Genomic DNA, 25,865 nt, shown 5'->3' with positions numbered 1-25,865 from the left:
GCTAAGGTTTTCCAAGGAGAGCTGACATACAGAACAAAATGCTTCAATGGCCACAGCATCAATGAAGAGACAAATCCCTTCTGGACTCTTCCACTGTCATTAAGGAATACGCATGATAAAACCTACAATGTGGTAAGCATCCAAGTATTAGTTTAGTGTTTCATGTGATGTGAGCATGCTAATCCTCCTTTGGAATTTATTACAACAATTGTCTTTTACAGGGAAGTAGCTATACATGTTTTTTTGAGCCCAAATCATTCAGTGGAGACACATGGTGTACTGCAATAAATGTAACGAGAAAACACAGGCAAAAAGTGTGAGTTATTAAATACAAACTATAGCCTTTTTATATTGGAATCAAATTAATCTTTTTTACATTGTTTGTTTACAAATCTGTCTGATGAACAAAATCTGTGTGTTCTTCATTGTGTTATGTAGGTGTGTAACATGAGGAAATTTCCTCAGATTTTGACTCTACTCCTAAAGAGATTTGATTTTGACTACGACAAAATGTCACATTTCAAATCAGACTGCTGTGTGGCTGTGCCACTCGAATTACCTCAACTTAAAAACCAGGTAAAGTGTTGAAAAGATTCTAAATATAGCGTAGGCTACAGTTAAGCTGCTAGATATTGTTTAAGGTGGATAAATGTTTAGCTGTTGCCCCATCCACAACAGTACATAGCTTCCTGGTCGGGACTTATGCCTGCTTCTTCGAACTGTGGGCGTGCCGACCACCATACACTTAACTATGGATAAGTAGCTTACCTCATACAACCCCACTTCAAACATCCAAACTATCTCTTTAACCTCATCATATACAGGCTGCTAAGTGGGCGTAGTAGGCCCCTTCTAAACAATATCTATGAGGCTGATAATGCTGTTAAAGACAATTGAATGGAGTGATAACTCACTAACGGGTGTTAATTGTCTTATTTGCAGAATAACAATTACGAACTGTATGGGAAGTAAATCACATGGCAGTCTGAGAGGTGGACATTACACAGCCACCATCCGGTCCAATGACAGCTGGTACACGTTTAATGACGATGTTGTAAAGGTGATTAATTTAAGAAATCCATCAGTATGGTCCATTTTTAATACCTCTAAAATATTGAACATTATATATAATATTCAAAGTTGTTGAATGTTCTTTTTTTAATGGTGTAGGCTGAAGGACAACCATTTGCAGAAAGCAAAATCTTTGAGTATGTTTGATATATCCCATTTAACACATCTGAAATATGTTGTATTTCTATCTAAATGTGTTAAATGAACCTTCTGTTTAACAATGACTTCAAACTGATTGTTCAACAGATCCAGAGATGCATATCTTCTCATGTACAGATTAACAGATGTAAGAACATAAATGACATGACACATTTATATTTATTTCTACAATATTAATAGATCTTTACTGAACAAATTACTTTTCTACTTTCCAAAAGACTACCAAAAATGCAAAACAGAAGGCAAAGAAGATGGCAAAAAAAAAAAGAAGGCAAAGAAGAAGGCAAAGAAGAAGGAAAAAAAATAGAAGGCAAAGAAGAAGAAAACAAAAGCAAAGAAGAAGAAAAAGAAATAAAAGGCAAATATGAAGACAAAGTAGAAGAAGAAGGAAAAGAAATAGAAGGCAAAGAAGAAGAAAAGAAAAGAGGTAAAGTGAAATTGGGTCTAAAATCATCAGAATTGGTTTACATGCTATTATGATGGTTTTCAGCAATACACATCTGTCCTAATTCTTGCTGGGCAAAACACATTTTTAAGTTGAATTATTTTGAGCATCTTATACTGTATGTCCTGTTATTCCGATGCGTACTAAAATTCAGTTTCTGTGTTTTTTAATGAATTACAGTCAATGCAATGCTATGTCTTTTTCTGAAGAAATGTATTTCTCTCCTAATTTCCTACAGATGAGAAATATCCACAACCTTGCACCTCAACTAAGATTGAGGATGGACCTCTTCATTTCTCTCTTTTTTTGTTTTTACTTTATTGTACTGTACTTGTGTACTTGTACTGTGTGTGTGTGTGTGTGCATGTATGCGTGCATGCGTGAGTGAGAGAGAAGAGGAGGCACTCTGGCTGATATTTACAGACAAGATTCTGACTGGATTTGGAATTTACCATTGTCTGTTATCCACAGGGTGGTGAAGGTTCCTGTGTGTGTGTGTGTGTGTGTGTGTGTGTGTGTGTGTGTGTGTGTGTGTGTGTGTGTGTGTGTGTGTGTGTGAGACACAACAAAGCACAATTTTTAATTACAGATAATTACAGCAAAGCAACCTAAGCCTTCTACAAACTTGTTCACATACAGAGAAATATTAATAGCTTATAATAATAGCTAGAATGTAATGAGTTATCAATTAAAGATTAGCACATGCAAAAAGGCATTCTGTGTAACATGTATGAATGACAGTCATTGTAAAGCTTTAACAGGTATTTAAACAGAATATACAACCCACATATTGAGTGGACTGCATAAAAACCATAGCTGTTAGAATGAAGAAACACAATTTCCACAGACCATTATAGCTCTGAGTTATGTCATTGATCAGTCCCTCCGGGAGAGAGAAAGTTTTTTTTGTATAGTTATTCAAAAATAAAAAGGAAACTTGTTTTGGGCAGAATAACCCTCATGTTGTCTTTGGGTCAAATTTAACCCGTTTTAATTTTTTTTTATTGCAAACAATGGGCCGTTGAAATTACAACATTAAAAAAAAATCAAATAACTTTGGAAAAAACGTCAAACGTCTTTATATTGTTAGTTAATTCCCTATCCTATCCAGGACCACACATTTATGGGGCGCCGTTTGTAAAGCGGCTCACGCTGAAAATAACCGCAACATTTTGTCACATTTAGCTTTAAATAATGTTTTAAAAACTGGTATGAAATTTTGAGGGTCACTTTCTTGCACATTTACAACAATATTTGTCAACTTAGAAATATTTTAAATAGTTAAATCCAAATATTAAATGTTAAATCTAAATGCTAAATCTAAATCTAAATGTTAAATCTAAATCTAAATGTTAAATCTAAATCTAAACCTAAATGTTGAATCTAAATATTAAATCTAAATCTAAATGTTAAATCTAAATCTAAATGTTAAATCTAAATGTTAAATCTAAATCTAAATGTTAAATCTAAATGTCAAATCTAAATCTAAATCTAAATGTTAAATCTAAATATTAAATCTAAATCTAAATGTTAAATCTAAATCTAAATGTTAAATCTAAATGTTAAATCTAAATGTTAAATCTAAATGTTAAATCTAAATGTTAAATCTAAATCTAAATGTTAAATCTAAATCTAAATGTTAAATCTAAATCTAAATGTTAAATCTAAATGTTTCGGGTGAAACTAAATATTTAGCTAATATGCAAATGAAATGCCGGTAACCGGAAGTAACAAAATAAAAGCTTGAGGAGGTCAGTGTATGTTTATATTGTCAAATAACGAATAAAATCATCTCATCCGGGGATATGGCCTCTTGAACTTGGATAAACGTGATAATAACTACCTAAAATAATAAACACAGTTGGAGAAACTGTATTTGAAGAGTATTTTGAGTTTTTAGTGTTACTTTTATGAATGGTGCCGGACTTATGACCTGTAGCTACTATAGCCAGCCACGGGGGCGGGGCTCACTTTGACTGATCTGTCATGTTTGCTTGCATTAAGGCCAGCTAGAGCCTATCCCCGCCCGCCCGACAAGCTACGGTAAGCTACTGTCGGTAAGCATGTTTTCCAAATCACTGAACTAGCATTGGATTGTTGTCAAGGCTAACTTAAATAAACTAGCTAACGGTAGCTAGCCAGTAGAGAATCCAATGCTAGCTCCGTGATTTGGAAAACATGCTTACCGAGGTGGCCTGCGGTGGCCCTGAGGCTGTTGCTGTTGAATAAGTTTGTACAGCCACCGGGACGGATCTGCCGATGTTCTCGGCTAACGCTGATTCGTTGGACATTTCGCAGAGTGACCATGGCCGACAGTAGCTTATTGTAGCTTGTAGGGCGGGCGGGGATAGGCTCTAGCTGGCCTTAATGCAAGCGAACATGACAGATCAGTCAAAGTGAGCCCCCCCCCCCCCCCCCTGTGACTGGCTATAGTGGCTACAGGTCATAAGTCCGGCACATTCATAAAAGTGACACTAAAAACTCAAAGTACTCTTCAAATAAAGTTTCTCCAACTGTGTTTATTATTTTATAATCACGTTTTTCCATGTTCAAGAGTTTATATCCCCGGATGAGATGATTTTTATTCGTTATTTGACAATATAAACATACACTGACCTCCTCAAGCTTTTATTTTGGTACTTCCGGTTACCGGCATTTCATTTGCATATTAGCTAAATATTTAGTTTCACTCGAAACATTTAGATTTAACATTTAGATTTAGATTTAGATTTAACATTTAGATTTAACATTTAGATTTAGATTTAGATTTAACATTTAGATTTAACATTTAGATTTAGATTTAGATTTAACATTTAGATTTAACATTTAGATTTAGATTTCAATTTAACATTTAGATTTAGATTTAACATTTAGATTTAAGATTTAGATTTAGATTTAAGATTTAGATTTAGATTTAACATTTAGATTTAGATTTAACATTTAGATTTAGATTTAGATTTAACATTTAGATTTAGATTTAACATTTAGATTTAGATTTAACATTTAGATTTAGATTTAGCATTTAGATTTAACATTTAACATTTAGGTGTAACATTTAATATTTAGATTTAACTATTTAAAATATTTCTAAGTTGACAAATATTGTTGTAAATGTGCAAGAAAGTGACCCTCAAAATTTCATACCAGTTTTTTAAACATTATTTAAAGCTAAATGTGACAAAATGTTGCTGTTATTTTCAGTGTGGGCAGGTTTACAAACGGCGCCCATACACATTCATATGGTTTGATAAACTACTTATTGGACTTTAACTTCTTGTTGCACTTACAATAACAAGTGTAGCTGTTCTCAATTTAGGTCATCCTGTTTAATCTCCGTTTTTTTCTGCATCCACTGTGTGTGTTTGTGTGTGCGCGTGTCAGTCGCTGGGGGAAGTGAGCTACTCCGCCTGCTGCAGAGAGCTGACAGGATTTAAACAGCTGCAGCTTTTAGCAGCTTCAGAGTGAAAAAACATTACAGCGGAATTTGATGTTAAAATGTTTACAGGTTGGCAGGATATTGTACGTCTTGTTTTGATATCAGAAACCCATCAACTTGTTCTCACTCTTGCTTGGTTATTGGCTCTCAGAGTCACATACTGATACAAAGTCTGGCATGTGAGACTGCTGGGATTGGTTGAAGTCACAGGAAACTCCGGTTATTGGTCACATACAACAGACTTGACCTCAAAAAAGGATAAAATGGGCCAAAAATGTCTACGTTGGTAACAGCGCCCCCTAATGGCCTATCTTTACCAAATTTTGTATAGAGCCTCTGGGCGGCATGCCAAACAATCTTTAAATGTTTGGTGTTGATAGCATTTACTGGGGATCTATCGCAGGGCCTACGAAGAGTTTGAAAAAGTTGGTTTCGTGCTTAATGCGATATTGTGAAAATAATTAAGCAAGTGACTCGGCTTCATTGAGTGAACACGTTTATGTACAGATTTTTAATGTGTGATGTATATTGTGGGAGTTATTTGCAAAAACACGTTTGACGTCATTGTAGCGCCACCTAGTGGTCCACATATGCAATATTAGGTAAGTCTGATCAACTACCCATTGTACATCTACCCTGTTGATTTCAAGTAATTCACTTTAGTGTAAGTGGTTAATCCAAACGTGGGCCCATAGGCCACGCCCACTTGAACCAATCAATACCCCACTGTAAGGGGCATCTCAAGAGTGGGCCTGGACAGTACCCATCAAATTTTGTAAAAATCGGATAAGCGGTTCATGAGATGTAAACTTGTTGTATTTGTAGCGCCCCTTAGTGGCCAATTTTCATGAAATTTGTATTAGAGCCTCAGAGTGTCATACCAAGAAATAATCTAAAGTTTGACTTTGATTGCATTTATTTTGGCCAAGATATGGCAAAGTTGGTGTTTTCATAGTTAGCTACACAAATTTGTTTGTGCAAAATATGCAGAATTTTTATTCTATAAAAAATATTTTTACAAGTTTTTGTCAGGTCGGTCTGAAGAGGCTATCAGCCAGGTTTCGTGCAGATTAATCGCATGGTATAGGAGGAGTTCAAAAAAGTTGGTTTTCGCTAAATCACGATTTTTCACGAATAGAAATGGTTGTGGTCTATATCACGAGATTCAATTGGATCCAGGGAACGTGTGGATATATGTTTTTTTTTTATTTCCAATGTACAGTTTGGGAGCCAAACATGTTTTTTTCTGCTATAGCGCCACCTAGTCAAGTTTGGCATCTGAGGTCACCTGAAGTCTTTGCGGAGTTTTGGATAATAATAGGCTCGTTCGAGATGAACTGCGCCTCGCCTGTAAAGTGGACGAGAGCAGGCAGCAGCAGGGGCGGGGACAAAAAGCTGCTGTAAAGCCGGACAGTTTCCAGACGATTCCAGCAGCCTTCAGGCTGAACAGGAAGGGACAGAAACACTGTGGTGCAATTCCGATTTAATAAAATGTCAGAAACAAAATCAGACCCATATATCAGCTTGTACACAGTCTCTAGTTGTTTTAATTATGACAGAGCAGCTCTCAAAATAATCTACATGCGATCTGTTGGTGTTCTTTACAGAATAAGCCATTAAATCAGACAAATAGCAATTAAAATCAATCAAAATCAATGAAAAGTTTATACAAAACATCATCATGTTGAGTTAATTGGGAACCAATCAGATGTTAAATCAGACGAGAGGCCGGCATTTCCCAGCATTCTCGAGGTCCACCTGGGTTTTACAGTCGGTGAAAAGCAACTGCGCTGCCTGCGTCTCAGAACTGCGGCCACCTTGCTCTCGTGAGATTATCGTTGCCTACGTGTTCATGTGTGTACACTCAAGGGAAAACACAAGACAGGAACAACCAGGGAGGAAACACTGAGAATAACAGAAAACCACAAATGCAGAAAAAGAAGCAGGAAACAAAAACCGAAACAGCATACAAGATGCTAACAAGAGACTTCTGTAATGTCAATACAGTATAAATGGACCTACTTAACAAAGTTTGTTCACTGCTGGCTACAAGTTAGCAATCAAACACAACAAAGGCTGTCACTGGTGTCACTCCAATGTAAGTCAAGAGTAAGTAAGAGTGCAGGTTTGAGTCACACATGCTCAGATTTAAACGGTTGACGGCGTAACATGTCATACTGACATTTGTGAAATCCATGAAATAAACGTTTCTACAAACGGTTGTAGCCTACTCACTGTTTTAAACACCACTGTTTAACTGCTCTCCCCCTACATTAAGGACCTTTTTACATTTTTAATCTTTATCTTAATTTTGAACTTTCAATTAATTTTCTGTTTCAATTCATCTACGATAGCAGCGTCTCAAAATTACAAACAATAAAAGAAGATGGGAATCATTTTAAAAACCTTTTGAGATAATGTTAGTAATTAATCGACAGCTAAAACGTTTTAGTAGTAATATCTAAGGTACCTGGCCACAGACAAATTAGTTTTTCATTCTGTTCCCACGAATTGTGTGATACAGAATGTGAAACAGGGAGGGCGACGTCTGAGTCACCTACAGTGTTTCTGGACATATGTAATGCTTCCTCAGCGGCAGCTACTGGACAGAGACGTCACCGTGAACCCAGAGTGACAGAATCAAGTTTTGCAGAGGGAAAAAAGCAGTTTCATAGCCTTCTGCAGTAAGAAGTTTTACAGAGACATCAGGGATGTGCACAGACATTTTTGGGACAGTCTCAAGTAGAAGTCCTAATAGTTAACACTAAACTGACAAAACAACTGCTATTCTGTTAATTTTACAGGAACACAGCACTGTATCAATATAAAATGTTTCTCTTCGAGGAAGAAAAAACAGATGCAGCCTTGAGAGAGGGAGAAAAACACACACAATGAGTTGGGCACTTGAAAAAAGCCAATACTGGTTGTAAGTCAAGCATGCAGCTACAACACAGTATCAGTCCAAATCAGATGTGAGGTCATTTATTTCAGTTCTTTTATGTCTGTGAAAAAACGTTTTGAGCATTCTTCATCAGGCCCTGTAGTAACATGAGCTGTGTAATGCAGGTTGTCTGGTTTTACGCAGTCAGAGGCAGGGCAGATTACAGACGCCGCCTAAGTGCGGACATTTTAACCACACTGTAATTAACAAATGTGGTTATGTCAGATGCATCATTAAGATACATTCTCAATCCATCAGGTGTTGAGGTTAAAACAATGTTAAAAGTGCCTATTAAATCACATCAAAGCAAATTAAGTGGACATGAATCAGACAATCAGACCCTTGCTATGAACTAAGCTGTCCTCAGTTTACCATGTAACACTAGAGCAGAACAGACCAAAAACACGACCACTAAGCTTTGGTGCCAAATCTTTAGCTCTAAATAATCGAGTTTGTAGCACCAGAGTCACCTAAAAAGGTGAGTGGAAGCATGTTAACTTTACACTCATTAATAGGCAGTTTCTTGTAGGCTTCAGAAGATAACATACTGTAAGTTGGTTAAACTTGTCAGATTTCTTTTCAGAACTTTATCATTTGTTCCTAATAGCAAAGAAAAACAGTGTATGATTGCCAAGCATTTCTTCATTGCATAAAGCAAGTGTGTGTGTGGTTGCAATACCTTTCTCATCAGGTTTTGGACTCAGTCAATCAGAGGGACAAGTGTTGTTCTCCGTCTGTGGTGTTTTTGCTCTTTCTTCGGGCAGTCACATACCCAGTGTCCAAAGTCCTTGCAGAACCAACACTGGCCTGGGTTGTAGGGCTCATCATTTTGTCCACGGTACCCGCCTTGACTGGGGCCTCCTCTGGCTTGACCAAGCCCTTTGTGACCATGGCCTTTTTTGGGTCCGCACTCCATATGTTGCCCACCAGCCTGTCGTAACATGCAGACAGACGGGTCAAACATGTTTTTTTCACATAATTGTTGATCATTCCACCCAATGCAGATGTGACAGATGCTGGCAGTCCCCCCCCCCCCTTTCTGGCTTGTAGAGAACTGGAAAGAATATGCGCTTTGGTTAGGTTGTGCAACTAATGAGGAGGTTATTGGTGAATGTATATATTTATATTCTTTCCCTGAATTACTACCATCACCTTTTGGTAACTGTTTCATCATTTGTTTTTTTTACCCAGTAACAAAAGTGGAAGTACTTCACTTAACCTTACAAATAGTCATCACTATAGGGCCCAGTTTAATCACAGCAAACTTTGCACAAATCCGAACAGTACCCAGTACTGTAAAATACAGCCAGAAGGACCATAATCCCAATAATATAACTGTTCAAACACCTAAAAAGCCATCAACTCACTCAATTCACAACATCAGTATTTGTATTTGTTTTAGTTTAGTTTAGTAGAGATGAAAAAAAGTAAAGGTAATGCTGTTGAATGTTTTTAGATTAAAAGAAAGCAAAAGATAATTTTCAACAAAAGAACTTTGTAGTTTAAATACACAGCTACTTTGTCTTTAGGAAACCATTTAAAATACTTCAAAGTCCATTGTGGTCCTGGAAATGTTGACTGTTAGTGAAGGATTTATATTCAACCATCAGTTCTCCAGGGTATTTGAAGAGGCAGGATCATGTGAATGAATAAATGTTTGTGCAGCTTGAAATGTCCCAAAACTGACACTTTTTAGGATTTCCTTTTGTTGCTCCTTATAATTACAAAAAGCTGCAACATATAGCAAAAGACACCTAGAGATTTTTTATGTTAAAGAGAATATCAGCAGATATACAGTGGTGTGAAAAAGTGTTTGCCCCCTTCCTCATTTCCTGTTCCTTTGCATGTTTGTCACACTTAAGTGTTTCGGAACATCAAACCAATTTAAACAATAGTCAAGGACAACACAAGTAAACACAAAATGCAATTTGTAAATGAAGGTGTTTATTATTATTAAAGGTGAAAAAAAATCCAAACCATCATGGCCCTGTGTGAAAAAGTGATTGCCTCCCTTGTGAAAACATACTATAACTGTGGTTGTCCACACCTGAGTTCAATTTCTCTAGCCACACCCAGGCCTGATTATTGCCACACCTGTTCACAATCAAGGCATCACTTAAATAGGAGCTGCTTGACACAGTAAGGTCCACCAGAAGATCCTTAAAAGCTACACATCATGCCGAGACCCAAAGAAATTCAGGAACAATTGAGAAAGAAAGTAATTGAGATCTATCAGTCTGGAAAGGGTTATAAAGCCATTTCCAAAGCTTTGGGAATCCAGCGAACCACAGTGAGAGCCATTATCCACAAATGGCGAAGACATGGAACAGTGGTGAACCTTCCCAGGAGTGGCCGGCCGCCCAAAATTACCCCAAGAGCGCAGCGACGACTCATCCAAGAGGTCACAAAAGACCCCACAACAACGTCCAAAGAACTGCAGGCCTCACTTGCCTCAGTTAAGGTCAGCGTTCATGCCTCCACCATCAGGAAAAGACTGGGCAAAAATGGCCTGCATGGCAGAGTTCCAAGGAAAACCACTGCTGAGCAAAAGAACATCAAAGCTCGTCTCAATTTCTCCACAACACATCTTGATGATCCCAAGACTTTTGGGACAACATTCTGTGGACCGATGAGACAAAAGTGGAACTCTTTGGAAGGTGTGTGTCCAAGTATATCTGGCGTAGAAGGAACACTGCATTTCATAAAAAGAACATTATACCAACAGTAAAATATGGTGGTGGTAGTGTGATGGTCTGGGGCTTGGAAGACCTGGAAGACTTGCCGTGATAAAAGGAACTATGAATTCTGCTGTCTACCAAGAGATCCTGAAGGAGAATGTCCGACCATCTGTTTGTGTACTCAAGCTGAAACGAACTTGGCTTCTGCAGCAGGACAATGATCCTAAACACACCAGTAAGTCCACCACCGAATGGCTGAAGGAAAAACAAAATGAAGACTTTGGAGGGGTCTAGCCAAAGTCCTGACCTGAATCCTATTGAGATGTTGTGGTATGACCTTAAAAAGGCAGTTCATGCTCGCAAACCCTCTAATGTAACTGAATTAGGACAATTCTGCGAAGATGAGTGGGCCAAAATTCCTCCAGGACGCTGTAAAAGCCTCATTGCACGTTATCGCAAACGCTTGGTTGCAGTTGTTGCTGCTAAGGGTGGCCCAACCATTTATTAGGTTTAGGGGGCAATCACTTTTTCACACAGGGCCATGATGGTTTGGATTTTTTTTCACCTTTTAATAATAAACACCTTCATTTACAAATTGCATTTTGTGTTGTCCTTGACTATTGTTTAAATTGGTTTGATGTTCCGAAACACTTAAGTGTGACAAACATGCAAAGGAACAGGAAATGAGGAAGGGGGTAAAGACTTTTTCACACCACTGTATGCACTAATAACTAAAGTAATATTGTACAACATTATCGCATATTTTCCTCATTGTGCAGCCCTAATTAATTGTTTTGTTTGAGAGGAGAATATTTGATACTTACAGCCCTTTATCAGACTCTTTTAATGTTTTACAACCAGTGCAATAAAAAGCGAGATGCAGACTGGGTGAGTGTTCATTTAAATTAAGTTCCTTTTTATAATCTTGCATTAAAACTTATATATCGCTTCTCATAAGTCTGCTGTAGATGACAATGTATATACAAAGATGATCTAAATCCAAGAAATATATAACCCTGTAACGTCTAATATATTTCCATTAATTCCCACTGCACCTATAAAGCTATGAACAGTGTTCCAGCTAATGTCTTAATCCTGATTTAGATCTTCTGAAGCCTCAGGTATGATGGGCGACTTTGCCACTGTCCTTAGTCGATGCCGTTGTTTTCACAATGTGTTCTAGGGATGTGAGATAACACACAATCCAGAGATTCTGACCCTCCTGCTGAAAAGATTCAGCTTTGACTACAAGCGCAGGTGTTACGTCAAGCTTCACTGCAACGTGGACGTTCCCCAAACTTTACACATAAAGGTGTGTTTCTACAGCATTTATACTTATATTTCACAAATCCAGTTTCACAAATCCTCATGCAGTTTAACAACATGAAGTTTAACATTCACTGTGATATTATTTTCTATTCTGCAACTGTTTGGGGCTGGAGACAAGCCTTTAAGGTCTTATACAGCTTACCTCCTCATGTACAGGAAGGGTAAGTTTAGAAAATGTACAGCATTCACTTCTCAATTTGTTGGCATTGGTCTTAAGGCTAAAATGATGAAAGTTGTAAGTCTCAACATTTCTGCTGGTTTTTCTTTTTTTTGTTTTTTAAAATATCGTTAACCTCCTAATAAATACATGTAAAATCTGCATGGTCATTTTCATAAAAGAACAAAGCAATTACAAGAAAGTAGACATGCACCAGCTATAGTTGTAAATTAATTCAATCCGCCTCATAAGAGAAGTTTAATATGTTTTTTTAATAGGTGGAGGAGCTACGTTTGGTTCCCTGTCAACCTGTCGAAACACGTCTTCATATTTTTTCTGCACCGGCAGGTAGATTTATAACACATTCTACACAACAACATATGTCTCTTAAGATTAAATGTGTGTCACTTTTTGTCTTCATCCTACATTTCCAGCACTAATGTTTGCAGTATTCTCTCTTCTCAGTGGATTTGGGTGTCATTATCTTCACCTCCACAAGGGGGAGTGCCAGACTGATCAATACCTGGAGGGATGTCGAGTGTACAAACCACTCAAGAATGGAGTAAGTTTTATTACCTCTTATGTGATTTCCCTTAAAATCATGTTGGATGTATAGTTCACCAAACTATACATCCTTCAGCTTAGAGAATAAATTGTCCAGTTCTGTGAAGCAGGAATATGGAGTAAATTCTATTTATTGTGCCTTCCATTGTAGTATGTGACACCTTGTTGGCATTGCACATTACACCAAATTTTCACATTTTTACTTTTTTCTTCTTTTGTTCTTCAGAGTGAATGTTGGATAGAGAAAAATGGCGGAGATGAAGACTGGAGCGGGGAGATCTTTGGTGTTCACAGCCGTTGCTTCTTCTCCAACCTGACCAGACAGGTGAGTTTGTGTTTGCATGTACTATTTGAATAATGCCGCCTGTGTTTTTCCTTTTAGTTAAGATTAAGTTCTTTTTTCTCCACTTGTCTTTCTTTTAGAACCAGACGGAGCTCAGCAGCTCTGTGGAGGGACGTTGTTACAGACACAGGTGTACTGGCCTGAACCGGTACCAAATCCAGGTGTCTGGCTCTGAATGGATGGACTGTCCAGCAGGGGACAACATTCAGGTAACATGACTCAGCAACTTATGTAACTGCAGTATCAATCAGTAAAAGAATAAAACAATGAATACTCACACAGGGAGTAAAGTACCAACTACTACAATGTGGTTTGATGACTGAAATAATACCTTTTAGATCGAGAAGATTCAATGTCCTTTAAAAGCAAGCTCTTTAATAATTTACAACAACTGATGTGACAATGATATATTGATGTTTGCTACATGCAGCATCAAACTGATACCCAGTTCTCATTGGAATTTGAATCATATTATGTATTCTGTCTGTCTGCCATTTTTAATGGTCAGATAAAAGGATACCAGGGTTTAGTTCACTGCCCTGACAGGAGGTTATGTGTGTACGCTGACATTGCCCCCCCATCAGACGTTCTCACTACATTTCCTGTTTCTATTTCAAGGTAAGTACCACTTTAAACATGCAACCCTTTTGATTTTTAGTAACCTGTAGCTCATACTAACCTTACTTTATTGCCTTTTGGTCAGTGATCCGTGTGAGACTTTAACTGCAGTCCAGACCGGGAGCTGGTCGCCCCTCAGACTCCCTGCAGAGCTCCCTGTAGTCCCGGCGCTCGGCGTCTCTGCTGCTGTGTGTCTCCTGGCTGCAGCCCTGCTGTCTTTCAGGAAATGTTGTTCCTGCAAGGTCAGGATCCACACTGCCCCAGAGGATCACACTGATCTGTAGCAAACACTACCTTTTAAAATGTTGAGTGTAAACTTGGATTTTTATGGCTTGTTTTTTTTTCAGGCTAAATGATCATTTTAATGTGAAAGAGAAATAAATCATACAAAATAACGGTAGATTTTATTTAGAATTTATCATGAACATTGTTTGCAGTGGACAATCAATTATCAAATGTAAACTAAGTATAAACCATCTAAAACTTGATATAATCTAAAAATAAACCAACACTTATTTTAAAAATAAGTTTTTAGCTGTATTTTTTATGTTGTATTTTCTACATTTTACCAGCTAAATGTAATTGCAATTAGCTGAAAGGAAAACTGTAATTGCTAATAATTTGATGGGGTGTAATAGTAACAACTTTGTAAATGTTGTAAATGTCAAAAATATTTTAAGAGTAATAATAAGGTTTCTAAATAGTGTCTGGTATCTAAATGAACTTTTGTAAAAAGCTTTTTTCACTTTGTTGATATAGACCTTCTTATGAGTAACAGTATCAGTAGCCCAACACATGTCCTTGATTAATGAATTGAGATTCACACTTTACAGTTCAAAACATCATACCTCCTTTTCATGTACAATTTCAAAGTCAGCCAGAAGGTGACAGAGTAGGGCCACAATTTAAAAAAATATGTTCCTGGTTGATTGGAGTCGTAGCATTACATTAGTCCAATAATTTATTAACAACACAGTTTACAGGGTAATATGATATTAACATATAAACATATATTACTGAATTATTTATTTAGTATCAACAGATCCATTTATTTTACTTCCTCTGCCACAGGAAAAGAGTACACAACTAGGACAGATTTTGAGTGATGAACTGGTCTTACAACATTCCCGCTTTAGTTTCAGGCAGACAAAATAGAACTCCACGTGACAGTTGTTTTGTCGGCTGTGTTCCACCTTCATGCCGCATGTAGGACAGGGTTGGACAGGCTCGGACAGAGGGGGCAGTCGGTGACCCCCTCCGCCGCCTCCACATCTCTGCTTTGAGATAGTCATCATCATCACACATGGGATCCAAGTTGTTTCTCCTCTTGACAAACGTCAGGGTGCTATCTGGAGGGTTGTACTTCTTCTCCACCTGTTCCTGTCCCTGAATGCTCATTTTTATTATCCTATAGGTAGAAAAAGGTTTGGCACTATGGTTTCTAACAAATGTGATATAATTTACACTTTATCCCAGATAACAGACTTAATATCATGACCATCATTGAGCTACTATCTCAGACATGGGTTTTCATGTAAGAACCAGGTGAATGGGACCATAAATATAATTTGTATCCATTGATGGGACATTCTGAACCCTAACATTGCCAAAAATATAGTGTAAGAATACACAGTTTGACAATTTGTAAAATATCTATTTGAGATTTGGAATTTTTCATTGGTTTCATATTAAAGCAAAAGTTGACAAAGGAGTGGCTGGCGTATGTTTCTTTCATTTTTAAAGGATGAAAGTGAAAATATTTTTGATCTTTGTGTACGGGCCAAGGGGGGAGTTCAAGAGGATCAACAAATAAAAAAGACTGTCTTTAGCTCAATACAGGTTTCCTAATAAAGGTGTCAAACTTCTGAACCTAGGACATCTGCAAAAACTCAACTGAATTTTCAGCTACACTCTTTGTTTTTCTATACGTAAAATATTTTATATTTTGAATTATGTTATTATGTTGCATGTAAATAACACGTTAGTATTTTGCTGTTTAACCCTGTCCATACAATTAATGTATTCACATACGTGTGCTTGTTAGACATTAAATTGACATTCTGCATTAATGTAAAGAGAAACTTTATTAAGTGATGCAGTAATTAATGATGTACTATGACCAGTCCTTCAGTGGCAACATTACAAGCAATGCATTATACAACATTATGAGAATATGCATCAGATATTTTAATGCTCACTATGTAATGAACAAATAAGCAGAGTGTTTCAAAGAATCCTAAAATAGAAAATTAAAATCAAAGAGAAACAGTACAGTGTGACAAAAGAAGGCAGTAAGCTACATTATGAGTAGGCTAGTGAATGTGTGCAGACTCTTATTTTCTGCGCCACACAGGTATGGAGGTTTGTCTGGGAGCCACACCATCACTGCAGGGTAAGAAGTAAGAGCTCGTCTTCAGGCACTTAGGAGTGAGTTTCAGACACACGAAGCAGAACTCGACCTGACAGCGAGGACAGATTATATTCTTACAGCCCGTTCTGTTATGTTCCGCTCTCTGACCACAGGTGGGACAGGCCCGGATGGAGGGACATGCGTCGACCCCCTTCACCTGAGGGAGGGCGGTGGTCTTGCAGTTCTTGAGGAGCTCGAGGTCGTGGTTGATGCAGCCGTCGTTGTCACAGCGGTCAGAGCGAGGTCCTGGACCTTTCCACTGCCTCTGACACTGCCAGCAGAACTGGTAGGTCTTCTTCTGATCAGCTGTGCATATGGGGCACCGCACACACAGGTTGGACAAGTCCTTCCTCTCCACGCTCGTTTTGCACTTTGGGCACTGTATGTAGAAAACAGTACAGGGAAATATTGGACAGAAAAGTAGACACAATATTTGAAAATCAGTGCACTTTGTTTGAAATATCTGAATAAAAAATATTTAGCAAAACGACAAAAAAAACACTGGACCACTTACTGACTGAATTTCACAGTATTCTGCAGCAGCCAGGCGAGCCATGGTCTCTTCAAAGTGCTCCATTTCCTCGACAGACAAGTCAGCCAGTCTGCGCACCTCCTGGTACGACCACAGTTTATTACACTGTGTGGTCCCTTCCACCACTGCAGGGCATCTGAATTTGTAATTACCCTTAAACAAGAAAGAGGAGAGGCCGTTTAGGTTACATAACAGAAAGATTCACTGCTGGGTTTCTGCAAAAAAAAGAAGGGATGACAGGTATACCAATGATAAAAATAAAAGAATAAGAAGAATAAGAAAAAATGAAGAAATATGAACAAAACCACAGGGCTCCCAATACTGGTGGGCTTTAGGCTTTATATTGCATTATACATAGGCCTACAAAGAATTTGCGTTTTAATTATATGAGATACCTCTTTCAGATGGCTGCTACACCAACTTGTGAGAGAGTCCGGAGTGACAGCGTGGCCGCAGGACATCTCTGCTTTGAGACAGTCATCATCATCACACAATGGATCCAAGTCGTTCCTCCTCTTGACAAACTTCAGGGTGCTATCTAGAGGGTTGTACTTCTTCTCCACCTGTTCCTGTCCCTGAATGCTCATTTTGATTATCCTATTGGTAGAAAAAAGTTTGGCACTATGATTTTTAACAATTGTGATATAAACTTACACTTTATCCCAGATAACAGACGTATTATCATGACCATCATTGAGCTACTATCTGAAACATGGGTTTTCATAAATATAAATATAATTTATATCTATGGATGGGAGATTCTGAACCCTAACATTGCTAAAAATATAGTGTAACATGAAAAGTTTATATTAATGGATTTTGTAATAATATTGTTCTTTGTATTCAATTTGAGGCATAATCATGCTTTACATTTTGGAACTACAGTTTCTATAATTTGGGGACTTTGACAGATGAAAACAATAAGTAAGAAGTCAGTGGTAGCTGTGGGCTACACGTGATTTCCGTTTTAATCTTATATTTCTTATTTATGGCGACTTAGATATGAGCAATTCCTGTTTGTAATGTCTACTCATGAGTGACAGCCATCATCACTGGAATACTTTAAAACCGAAAATAAAACTTGTGATTGTTCTGCAGATATACCCATTTACGGAGCCTTTTGTTAGGATTTCTAAACAGATTTTAGACATTTATTGGCGATGTATCTAAGAGAAATACATTCAGAAGAAGTTTAGGTAACTGTGTAACAGGCTGCATACCTTCAGATTTGACTGAGTTAACCTGTTATTAATAGGTTGAAAACCTTAAACTAAAGATAGCCTTGGAGAAATATCCTACTGTTGACAAGACATAATAATAATCCATCAGCGTGACTGAGCCAATGTAAAGACAAAAATCACTGAGTCACTCAGGGAATTTCCAGCTGCTTATTATGTTTACTAGAGGCCTCTAGTAAACATAAGCAGCTGAAAACAGAAAAAAACACTGTTCTAAATAACACCTTGAGTTAACAATTTACTTTAGGCTACTTCTATTTACCTAAGTAACTGCTACTAAAAAGTTATTTTGCACACCTAGGCCCATTTCTAACCTATTAAAGAAATAATGAAGAGTTTGACCAACACTCAAGGAAAAGACACAATCAAATATCTCATTTTTATTTAGGAGAAGAAACCAATTAAGTGAATGAAAACACCAGTCTTTAAACGGGCTCATTTTAACAGTGTATATATAAGTTAATAAGGAAGGAAGTTATGTCTTACCTTGGAATCACAGTTTGTCTCCAGGTGATTTTTAGGACTTCCTTTTATTATTGTGCTCAACCGGAAACACAACCACCACAGCTGGAATTAGGCAGCTCTAGAGGATGTTTTACATCAAATTCAACACTCGGGGTCTATTTTTTAATTTCAGCTGCGTGTCTCGGGCTTTATGCGTTCCTCTCTCCGTCTTCCTCTCTCTGTCTTCCTCTCTCTGTCTTCCTCCTTCAACTGCTTTTATCGAAAGTGAAAGAAGATTGCGGGAGTGCATCGGGTAATCAGATGAGGTGAGTATTCTCGTGTTTTTCCCTCCCATATAACAAACATTCACCGTGTGTAACCGGACCTGATGAGTTAGATAGAGTGTAGGTGTGGCTCCAACTTCATAGTGTTTTTATTTTTCTTCTTGTTTTATTGTAGGTTATTTTGGTCATTTTTAAAATGTGTTTTGGAGGCGCGGGGTAGTGGGGGATTGAGAGGCTGCATGGGTTTCCATAACACCCAAACACAACAGCTGCGTTCATTGCCTACTTCTAGTGTTTACTGAACTAAGCTAATACTAATTTTTTTCAATGTTGTGCTAATATATATTGGAGTTATTAAGTTTTAAGCTGTGGTGAAAAAAGTATTGAGATATTTACCTGAAGTGAAAGTAGCAATACCATAGTTTAAAAATACTCCATGACAAGTAAAAGTCCTGTATTTCTAATTTAAAGAAGAAGTACAAACTCAACTCGACTATATGTTATATAACACTTTACACAAAACACAGATGATCCAAAGTGCTTTACAACACACACAGATCATCTTATAATAGAGATACTTAAAGTATGAAAAGCAAAATTAGGCTACTTGCTATGGAGCAAATTGGCCCCTGATTGATGTATTGTTGAATTATTATCATCACTGGTGCATCGATGTGTAAGAAGCTTGTTTACTGTTCTATCTAGTTGATGTGGAGCTAATGTAACATTTATATACTACTGCACATTTAAAATCTGAATCTGACAAGCAAACAGTAATTACAGCTGTCATATAAATGAAGTGCAAGTGCAATATTTTACCAGTAAAATGGAATAGAGTGGAAGTGGCAAAAAATAAAAATATTATTGTATAAGTACCTCAAATAGCACCAGTACTGGTGCTATCACAACATTCCTATTATTTTTACATTTATAAACTTTCTACATTAGAAGTATATTTTTATAATAAAATGACCCTTCATTATCAGCTTAGCTAACAAAACAGTATCAAAGTATGTGTAAGTCCTGTCCTCTGGCTGTTTTTAACATTCATTGTTGTTCTTTTGTTGATTATGATTGCATGTTCTACCTGTCTACTTGTAATATATGCGAGTCACAAAATAAATAGCAACTTAACAAAAGAACTGACACATTGAAGGATCTTGTCACGGTTTTCTTTGCACTGGTGCAGCATGTTTTGGAGGTCATGGTCAAGCAGTGTGTGTATATAGAAATACCAAATGGCAGCCTTAACGTTTGTCTCTGCCTGCTGTCTCTTAACGTCTTCTGTACTATCTATCTGCTCCAACAGGCAGAATCCATACATCTGAAAAAAACCATCAAACGTCTAAAAATGTCAACACTTTTATTTGAAAGATATCAATATGAATCATGACCTAGTGGAAATGTTCAGAGAGAAACTAGACAGCTTCACCATCTCAGGTACGTGACATGAAGTGAGACTACTGCAGAATGCTGCTTCAAGTGTTTCTGACTTTTACGATAATATGTCTGTTATGTCTTTAGATTACCATGGCCTGAACAGTCCAGGTCTGACATGCTATTTGAACAGCGTGCTTCAGGTGCTTTTCATGACCGAGGACTTCCGGGAGGCTGTGAAACGGTTGGTAACTCCATCTTTATAATGGTTGTCTTTTTATTTTTAGACATGTCAGCTCAAATGAAAACGGACAAAGGGGTTTCTTAAGCTCTTTTCAGTATATTAAAGGAATAGTTTTACACTTTGGAATGCTTTCTCGCTGAGAGTTACATGAAAAGATCGTTATCACTCTCATGTTTGTACGGTAAACATGAAGCCAGCAGCTTCTTAGCTTAGTATAAAGACTGGTAGCAGTGGAAAACAATTTAGTGTAGCATATTTCCCGAGCACACTTCAAGCTATTCCTTTAAGACAGATTCATTGGAGAAAAACTCTTAAAGTGCTCATATTATGCTTTTTGGCTTTTCCCCTTTCCTTTATTGTGTTATATATCTTTTTTATGTATCTTACAGGTTTACAAAGTGAAAAAGCCCAAAGTCCACCCCAAAGGGACTTACCATCTCCCAGAGAAAACTCTGTTCACAAACTGCTCCAAACAGCTCTGTTGTTGTCCAGCCTTTACTTTCGTGAAGAATGTGCGTCACTTTGTAACTCACGTTATAATGCTCGCCTAGCTGCTAGCATGGCACACTCTCACAATCTGCTTCTGACTGGCTAGTAGTCCTTACCTAGGTACTGTGCATGTGCAACTCTCAACAAAGATGGAATAGAAGTGGGATGCCTCACTCAGTAGCTAAAACTGGGAGCTCAACACACAGGGTGAAAAGAGGAACTGCAGCAGTGTGCAGTATAACACAAATTAACAGATGAATGAAAATGAGCATAATATGAGCAATTTAAGATAGGAAATCAAATGTGCAAAGTTTAGTAAAGGCATATATTCTGCTCACTGTGCCACAGATGCTGCAGTAAAGATTCAACAACCATTGACACACAGCTGAAAATACTTTTTGCTGTTCTCCAGAGAAGTATGGCCAAAACGCATAACGTCCTAAACAAACTGGGGATCACCAACGGTAAGCTTAGATTTGAGACATCACACTGCTGCTGTAGTTGTAGGTTGTGTGTTGATATCCTGCAGAGAGGCTGAATATACACTCACCTAAAGGATTATTAGGAACACCAAACTAATACTGTGTTTGACCCCCTTTCGCCTAAAGAAACTGCCTTAATTCTACGTGGCATTGATTCAACAAGGTGCTGAAAGCATTCTTTAGAAATGTTGGCCCATATTGATAGGATAGCATCTTGCAGTTGATGGAGATTTGTGGAATGCACATCCAGGGCACGAAGCTCCCGTTCCACCACATCCCAAAGATGCTCTGTTGGGTTGAGATCTGGTGACTGTGGAGGCCATTTCAGTACAGTGAACTCATTGTCATGTTCAAGAAACCAATTTGAAATGATTGGAGCTTTGTGACATGGTGCATTATCCTGCTGGAAGTAGCCATCAGAGGATGGGTACATGGTGGCCATAAAGGGATGGACATGGTCAGAAACAATGCTCAGGTAGGCCGTGGCATTTAAACGATGCCCAATTGGCACTATGGGGCCTAAAGTGTGCCAAGAAAACATCCCCCACGCCATTACACCACCACCAGCCTGCACAGTGGTAACAAGGCATGATGGATCCATGTTCTCATTCGGTTTACGCCAAATTCTCACTCTACCATCTGAATGTCTCAACAGAAATCGAGACTTATCAGACCAGGCAACATTTTTCCAGTCTTCAACTGTCCAATTTTGGTGAGCTCTTGCAAATTGTATCCTATTTTTCCTATTTGTAGTGGAGATGAGTGGTACCCGGTGGGGTCTTCTGCTGTTGTAGCCCATCCGCCTCAAGATTGTGCGTGTTGTGGCTTCACAAATGCTCTGCTGCATACCTCGGTTGTAACGAGTGGTTATTTCAGTCAAAGTTGCTCTTTCAAATGTAAGTCGGCTCATTCTCCTCTGACCTCTAGCATCAACAAGGCATTTTCGCCCACAGGACTGCAACATACTGGATGTTTTTCCCTTTTCACACCATTCTTTGTAAACCCTAGAAATGGTTGTGCGTGAAAATCCCAGTAACTGAGCAGATTGTGAAATACTCAGACCGGCCTATCTGGCACCAACAACCATGCCACTCTCAAAATTGCTTAAATCACCTTTCTTTCACATTCTGACATTCAGTTTGGAGTTCAGGAGATTGTCTTGACCAGGACCACACCCCTAAATGCATTGAAGCAACTGTCATGTGATTGATTAATTAGATAATTGCATTAATGAGAAATTGAACAGGTGTTCCTAATAATCCTTTAGGTGAGTGTATGTTATAATGACATTTTTGTCCTCACTCCTTCTTTCAGTATATGAGCAACGTGATGCTGCAGAGTATTTTGAGAGGATCCTGTGTTGGACCAGTCCGGAGTCAGCCAAGGTATACGGAAAGCATGAGATTTGTACATCTAATGATATATGCTTTATAAAGTGTGTCATTAGAACATTAATAGTCTTCTATTAATGTTATAGCAGCATTTTACTCTTCGTTTAGTGCAGCTGTTTTTTTTCAACAATTTCATAAAAGGCTGCAACTAATTATTATTTTCATTATGGATTAATCTGCTTGTTATCTTCATCATTAATTGTAGGGCTGCACAATATATCATATTTTTATCATCATCAATCAATTGGTGCAATAAACACATCACAAAAAGCTGCAACATATAGCAAAAGACACCTAGAGATTTTTATGTTAGTTTAAAGAGAATATCAGTAGATAGCTGCAGTAATATCGTGATATTAAACAACGTTATTGTATATTTTCTTCATATTGTGCAGCCCTAATCAATTGTTTTGTTTGAGTGTATTGGTTGAGTGGTTTGAGAGGAGAGTATTTGATACTAAAAAAACAGTTCTTTATCAGACTCTTTAATTACCAGTCTGAACGGACGTATTGACCCTGTGCTGTATCGTTATGTCTAGATATTCAAGGGAGAGCTGAATTACAAGACCGAATGCCTCAGGTGCAAAGAGAGGAACGATTCCAGGAGCTCTTTTTGGTTTCTGCCACTTGCAGTGGAAGATTTGCTCCCTCAAACCTACAGCGTGGTACTCTGCATTCCTTTAACAAGAAGATGTGTGTTTTTCAAAAATACATAAGAAAAGAAACATGCAGGGTGATAAAAAATATACTATGTTTACAGGAGGAAGGGTTAAAAGCATTCTTCAAGGGAGAAAAAGTCTGCGGGGACAACAAGATGTTCTGCAACCGGTGCAATAAAAAGCGAGATGCAGACTTGGTGAGTGTTCATTTAAATGAAGTTCCTTTTTATAGTCTTGCATTAAAACTTGTATATCGCTTCTCATAAGTCTACTGTAGATGACAATGTTCAGAGATGATCTAAATCCAATAAATATATAACCCTGTAAAGTCTAATATATTTCCATTCATTTCAACTGCACCTATAAAGCTATGAACAGTGTTCCAGCTAATGTCTGAACCTTGATTTAGATCTTCTGAAGCCTCAGGTATGATGGGCGACTTTGCCACTGTCCTTAGTCGATGCACTTGTTTTCACAATGTGTTCTAGGGATGTGAGATAACACACAATCCAGAGATTCTGACCCTCCTGCTGAAAAGATTCAGCTTTGACTACAAGCGCAGGTGTTACGTCAAGCTTCACTGCAACGTGGACGTCCCCCAAACTTTACACATAAAGGTGTGTTTCTACAGTATATATACTCATATTTTTGCCAACGTGTTTGAACCTTTTTAAATTTGGTGACTTTGTTGTGCTTCCTTCTCTTCAGAGTTGCAAATACGACCTCTACGCTATAGTTAACCACTTTGGTAATCTAACTGGAGGCCATTATACTGCACATATCAAATCTTTTGAAACTCACGTGTGGTATCACTTCAATGACGACATTGTTAACAGGGTAAGGAGGCAAATATTATCTATTAGCAGGCCAGTTTCACAAATCCTCATGCACTTTAACAACATGAAGTTTACCATTCACCGTGATAATGTTTTCTATTCTGCAGGTCAAACAACCACTGTTTGGGGCTGGAGACAAGCCTTTAAGGTCTTATACAGTTTACCTCCTCATGTACAGGAAAGGTAAGTTTGAAAATGTACAGCATTCACTTCTCAATTAGTTGGCTTTGGTCTTAAGGCTAAGAGGATGAAAGTTGTAAGTCCCAACATTTCTGATGGTTTTTCTTTGTTTAAAATATTTTTATTGTTAACCTCCCTTTTTCTCTTCAAAGTGAGCAAAGACCCTGAAAAACCTGATGAAGTCAACCGGGAGGCTCTCTGCCTACATTCAGATGTTGAGGCTGAAATGAGACATGATAAGGCAGAGAGAGGAGATGCTCTCGTTCCTCATCATCAAATGAAAGATGAAAGCTGCAATGGAGGCGGAAAGATTAAGCATTTGAATGACAAGATATTAAAGAAGATTTGCGCTGATACCGTTTTGAAGAAACCTACCAGCCTTTCTGGGGAATTGGAAAAACAGCCTAGCCAGAGAGCAATATGTTTGAGGACACATAAAGAGAGTTTTCTTTATACAGACACTGGAGCAGATGGAGACAGTTTGCAAACAAAAAGGACACATTTTGAAATGCCAAAAAAAGATGGAAGACCAAAAAGTCACGAGCCAATCAGACAGCAATTTGATGCAAACTCAGAGGAGCACATGTGGAATCTGAAAACCAGAGGGACCCCCACAACACACCAGTTAGGCTGTATGTCAGAGCAAAACCATTCATCCCCAAATAAAAGACTATCCAGGAAAACACAGAACAATATTGTTGCAGAAACTAGGACAAGTATGACTGACAGTACAAGAAATATCACCAAACCTGTAGAAACTACAGATGTAAAAAACAAAAGGGCAGCAGTAGCAGAGGTAAAAAAAGAAGGATTTAGTCCTAAACAGAAAAGAGGCCTTGGTATGTGTGCAAAAATGTGTGATGCTGATATGAATTCATTTCATGTTTCCTCCAATGGCTACTCTTCTTCTTCTGTTCCATACGTGACAGGGAACTTGCAAGGCCAGTTTAAAACGAAAGATCTAACAGAGTATAATTATCCACCAAACCTCTGCAGAAAACCAACCAGTTCAAAGAGAAACAAAGAGAGAATGCACCATGCTGTAACCGCAGACAGCAGCTGCCAACAGGACCCCAAGCTAACTGTGAAAAAGGAAGAACAGACTGCAAGTCCTAGAGAGAGAAAAAAGGCTCCAAAGAGCAGGGACAACACAAAAAGAGAGCCATGGAAGTAAAGAATATCAGACTGAGTAATACCTAAAGAAATGTTAAAAATGTGTCATCATGTATGTAGGGTACTTTGTTGGATATTAAACAACTTATCCAGTATTAATATGTCATCATCAGTGTTATTGTTATCTGTTATTTTGGGATCACCTGAACTTATAGAGGGTACTACAGCTCCTCCTGGGCCTCTGCACATTTGGTTCTGCATGAAAAGTCAGAGAGGTGTGGATATTTTCCCTTTTCTACACACAAAAACTGACCGATTTTAAGCTCTGCAACATAACAATTTGTAAAATATCTGTTTGATATTTGGAGTTTTTCAATAGTCATATTTTTCTTATTTGTGTATGTGCCAAGGAGGGAGTTCAAGATGATCAACCTATGAAAAGACT

At 37.9% G+C, this 25,865-nt stretch overlaps 3 protein-coding genes and 2 long non-coding RNA genes across 8 annotated transcripts; 3 read left to right on the top strand and 2 right to left on the bottom strand.

The window, feature by feature from the left end:
* The first annotated feature begins 4 nt into the window (after nucleotides 1-4).
* LOC116707375 (uncharacterized) lies at nucleotides 5-1,547 on the top strand. Its single transcript, XR_004336495.1, has 7 exons — nucleotides 5-132; nucleotides 222-316; nucleotides 439-576; nucleotides 943-1,060; nucleotides 1,171-1,208; nucleotides 1,318-1,357; nucleotides 1,449-1,547. It is a non-coding gene; the product is annotated as an uncharacterized LOC116707375 (long non-coding RNA).
* Nucleotides 1,548-11,607: 10,060 nt separating this feature from the next.
* On the top strand, nucleotides 11,608-14,633 carry LOC116669483 (leishmanolysin-like peptidase 2). The gene is made up of 8 exons (XM_032499358.1): nucleotides 11,608-11,618; nucleotides 11,835-11,851; nucleotides 12,495-12,564; nucleotides 12,682-12,778; nucleotides 13,007-13,105; nucleotides 13,204-13,332; nucleotides 13,632-13,741; nucleotides 13,827-14,633. Exons 1-8 carry the CDS (start codon nucleotides 11,608-11,610, stop codon nucleotides 14,023-14,025), a joined length of 732 nt encoding a protein of 243 aa, XP_032355249.1. The 3' UTR covers nucleotides 14,026-14,633.
* Nucleotides 14,634-14,919: 286 nt separating this feature from the next.
* Nucleotides 14,920-19,548, bottom strand: LOC116707374 (uncharacterized). Its single transcript, XR_004336494.1, has 3 exons — nucleotides 19,538-19,548; nucleotides 18,353-18,355; nucleotides 14,920-15,005 (listed from the first exon to the last, which is right to left on the bottom strand). It is a non-coding gene; the product is annotated as an uncharacterized LOC116707374 (long non-coding RNA).
* Nucleotides 15,962-18,682, bottom strand: LOC116707372 (E3 ubiquitin-protein ligase dbl4-like). The gene is made up of 4 exons (XM_032544689.1): nucleotides 18,408-18,682; nucleotides 17,079-17,280; nucleotides 16,666-16,836; nucleotides 15,962-16,530 (listed from the first exon to the last, which is right to left on the bottom strand). Exons 2-4 carry the CDS (start codon nucleotides 17,268-17,270, stop codon nucleotides 16,075-16,077), a joined length of 819 nt encoding a protein of 272 aa, XP_032400580.1. The 5' UTR covers nucleotides 17,271-17,280; nucleotides 18,408-18,682; the 3' UTR covers nucleotides 15,962-16,074.
* LOC116707371 (ubiquitin carboxyl-terminal hydrolase 48) lies at nucleotides 18,717-25,575 on the top strand. 4 transcript variants are annotated; one of them, XM_032544686.1, is made up of 11 exons: nucleotides 18,717-18,792; nucleotides 19,959-20,089; nucleotides 20,174-20,270; nucleotides 21,108-21,223; nucleotides 22,556-22,626; nucleotides 23,172-23,297; nucleotides 23,393-23,488; nucleotides 23,780-23,908; nucleotides 24,000-24,128; nucleotides 24,235-24,310; nucleotides 24,460-25,575. In XM_032544686.1, exons 2-11 carry the CDS (start codon nucleotides 20,032-20,034, stop codon nucleotides 25,479-25,481), a joined length of 1,920 nt encoding a protein of 639 aa, XP_032400577.1. In that variant the 5' UTR covers nucleotides 18,717-18,792; nucleotides 19,959-20,031; the 3' UTR covers nucleotides 25,482-25,575. The 4 variants fall into 4 exon arrangements, with proteins under 4 accessions (XP_032400577.1, XP_032400579.1, XP_032400578.1 ...); XM_032544688.1 differs by lacking the exon at nucleotides 18,717-18,792 and having other exon boundaries at nucleotides 19,866-20,089; nucleotides 24,460-25,058; nucleotides 25,179-25,575; XM_032544687.1 differs by lacking the exon at nucleotides 18,717-18,792 and having other exon boundaries at nucleotides 19,866-20,089; nucleotides 24,469-25,575.
* Nucleotides 25,576-25,865: the final 290 nt, after the last annotated feature.

The sequence above is a fragment of the Etheostoma spectabile genome, chromosome 19, assembly GCF_008692095.1.
Source record: "Etheostoma spectabile isolate EspeVRDwgs_2016 chromosome 19, UIUC_Espe_1.0, whole genome shotgun sequence".
NCBI classification, from domain to species: Eukaryota; Metazoa; Chordata; class Actinopteri; order Perciformes; family Percidae; genus Etheostoma; species Etheostoma spectabile.
The sequence above is the reverse complement of the archived record's forward strand: the minus strand, read 5'-3'. Positions and strand labels throughout refer to the sequence as shown.

Bases quoted from the DNA above. Each gene is read 5' to 3' on its own strand.
- LOC116707371 (XM_032544686.1), top strand. From the start codon at position 20,032: ATGAATCATGACCTAGTGGAAATGTTCAGAGAGAAACTAGACAGCTTC. The intron at 20,271-21,107 runs GTTGGTAACTCC...ACTGTGCCACAG, and splicing joins TTCCGGGAGGCTGTGAAACG to ATGCTGCAGTAAAGATTCAA. The intron at 23,909-23,999 runs GTGTGTTTCTAC...CCTTCTCTTCAG, and splicing joins CCCAAACTTTACACATAAAG to AGTTGCAAATACGACCTCTA.
- LOC116669483 (XM_032499358.1), top strand. The intron at 12,565-12,681 runs GTAGATTTATAA...CTCTCTTCTCAG, and splicing joins TATTTTTTCTGCACCGGCAG to TGGATTTGGGTGTCATTATC. The intron at 13,333-13,631 runs GTAACATGACTC...TTTAATGGTCAG, and splicing joins CAGCAGGGGACAACATTCAG to ATAAAAGGATACCAGGGTTT.
- LOC116707372 (XM_032544689.1), bottom strand. From the start codon at position 17,270: ATGAGCATTCAGGGACAGGAACAGGTGGAGAAGAAGTACAACCCTCTA. The intron at 16,837-17,078 runs GTATCTCATATA...TTCTTGTTTAAG, and splicing joins GTAGCAGCCATCTGAAAGAG to GGTAATTACAAATTCAGATG. The intron at 16,531-16,665 runs GTAAGTGGTCCA...TTCTACATACAG, and splicing joins AATACTGTGAAATTCAGTCA to TGCCCAAAGTGCAAAACGAG.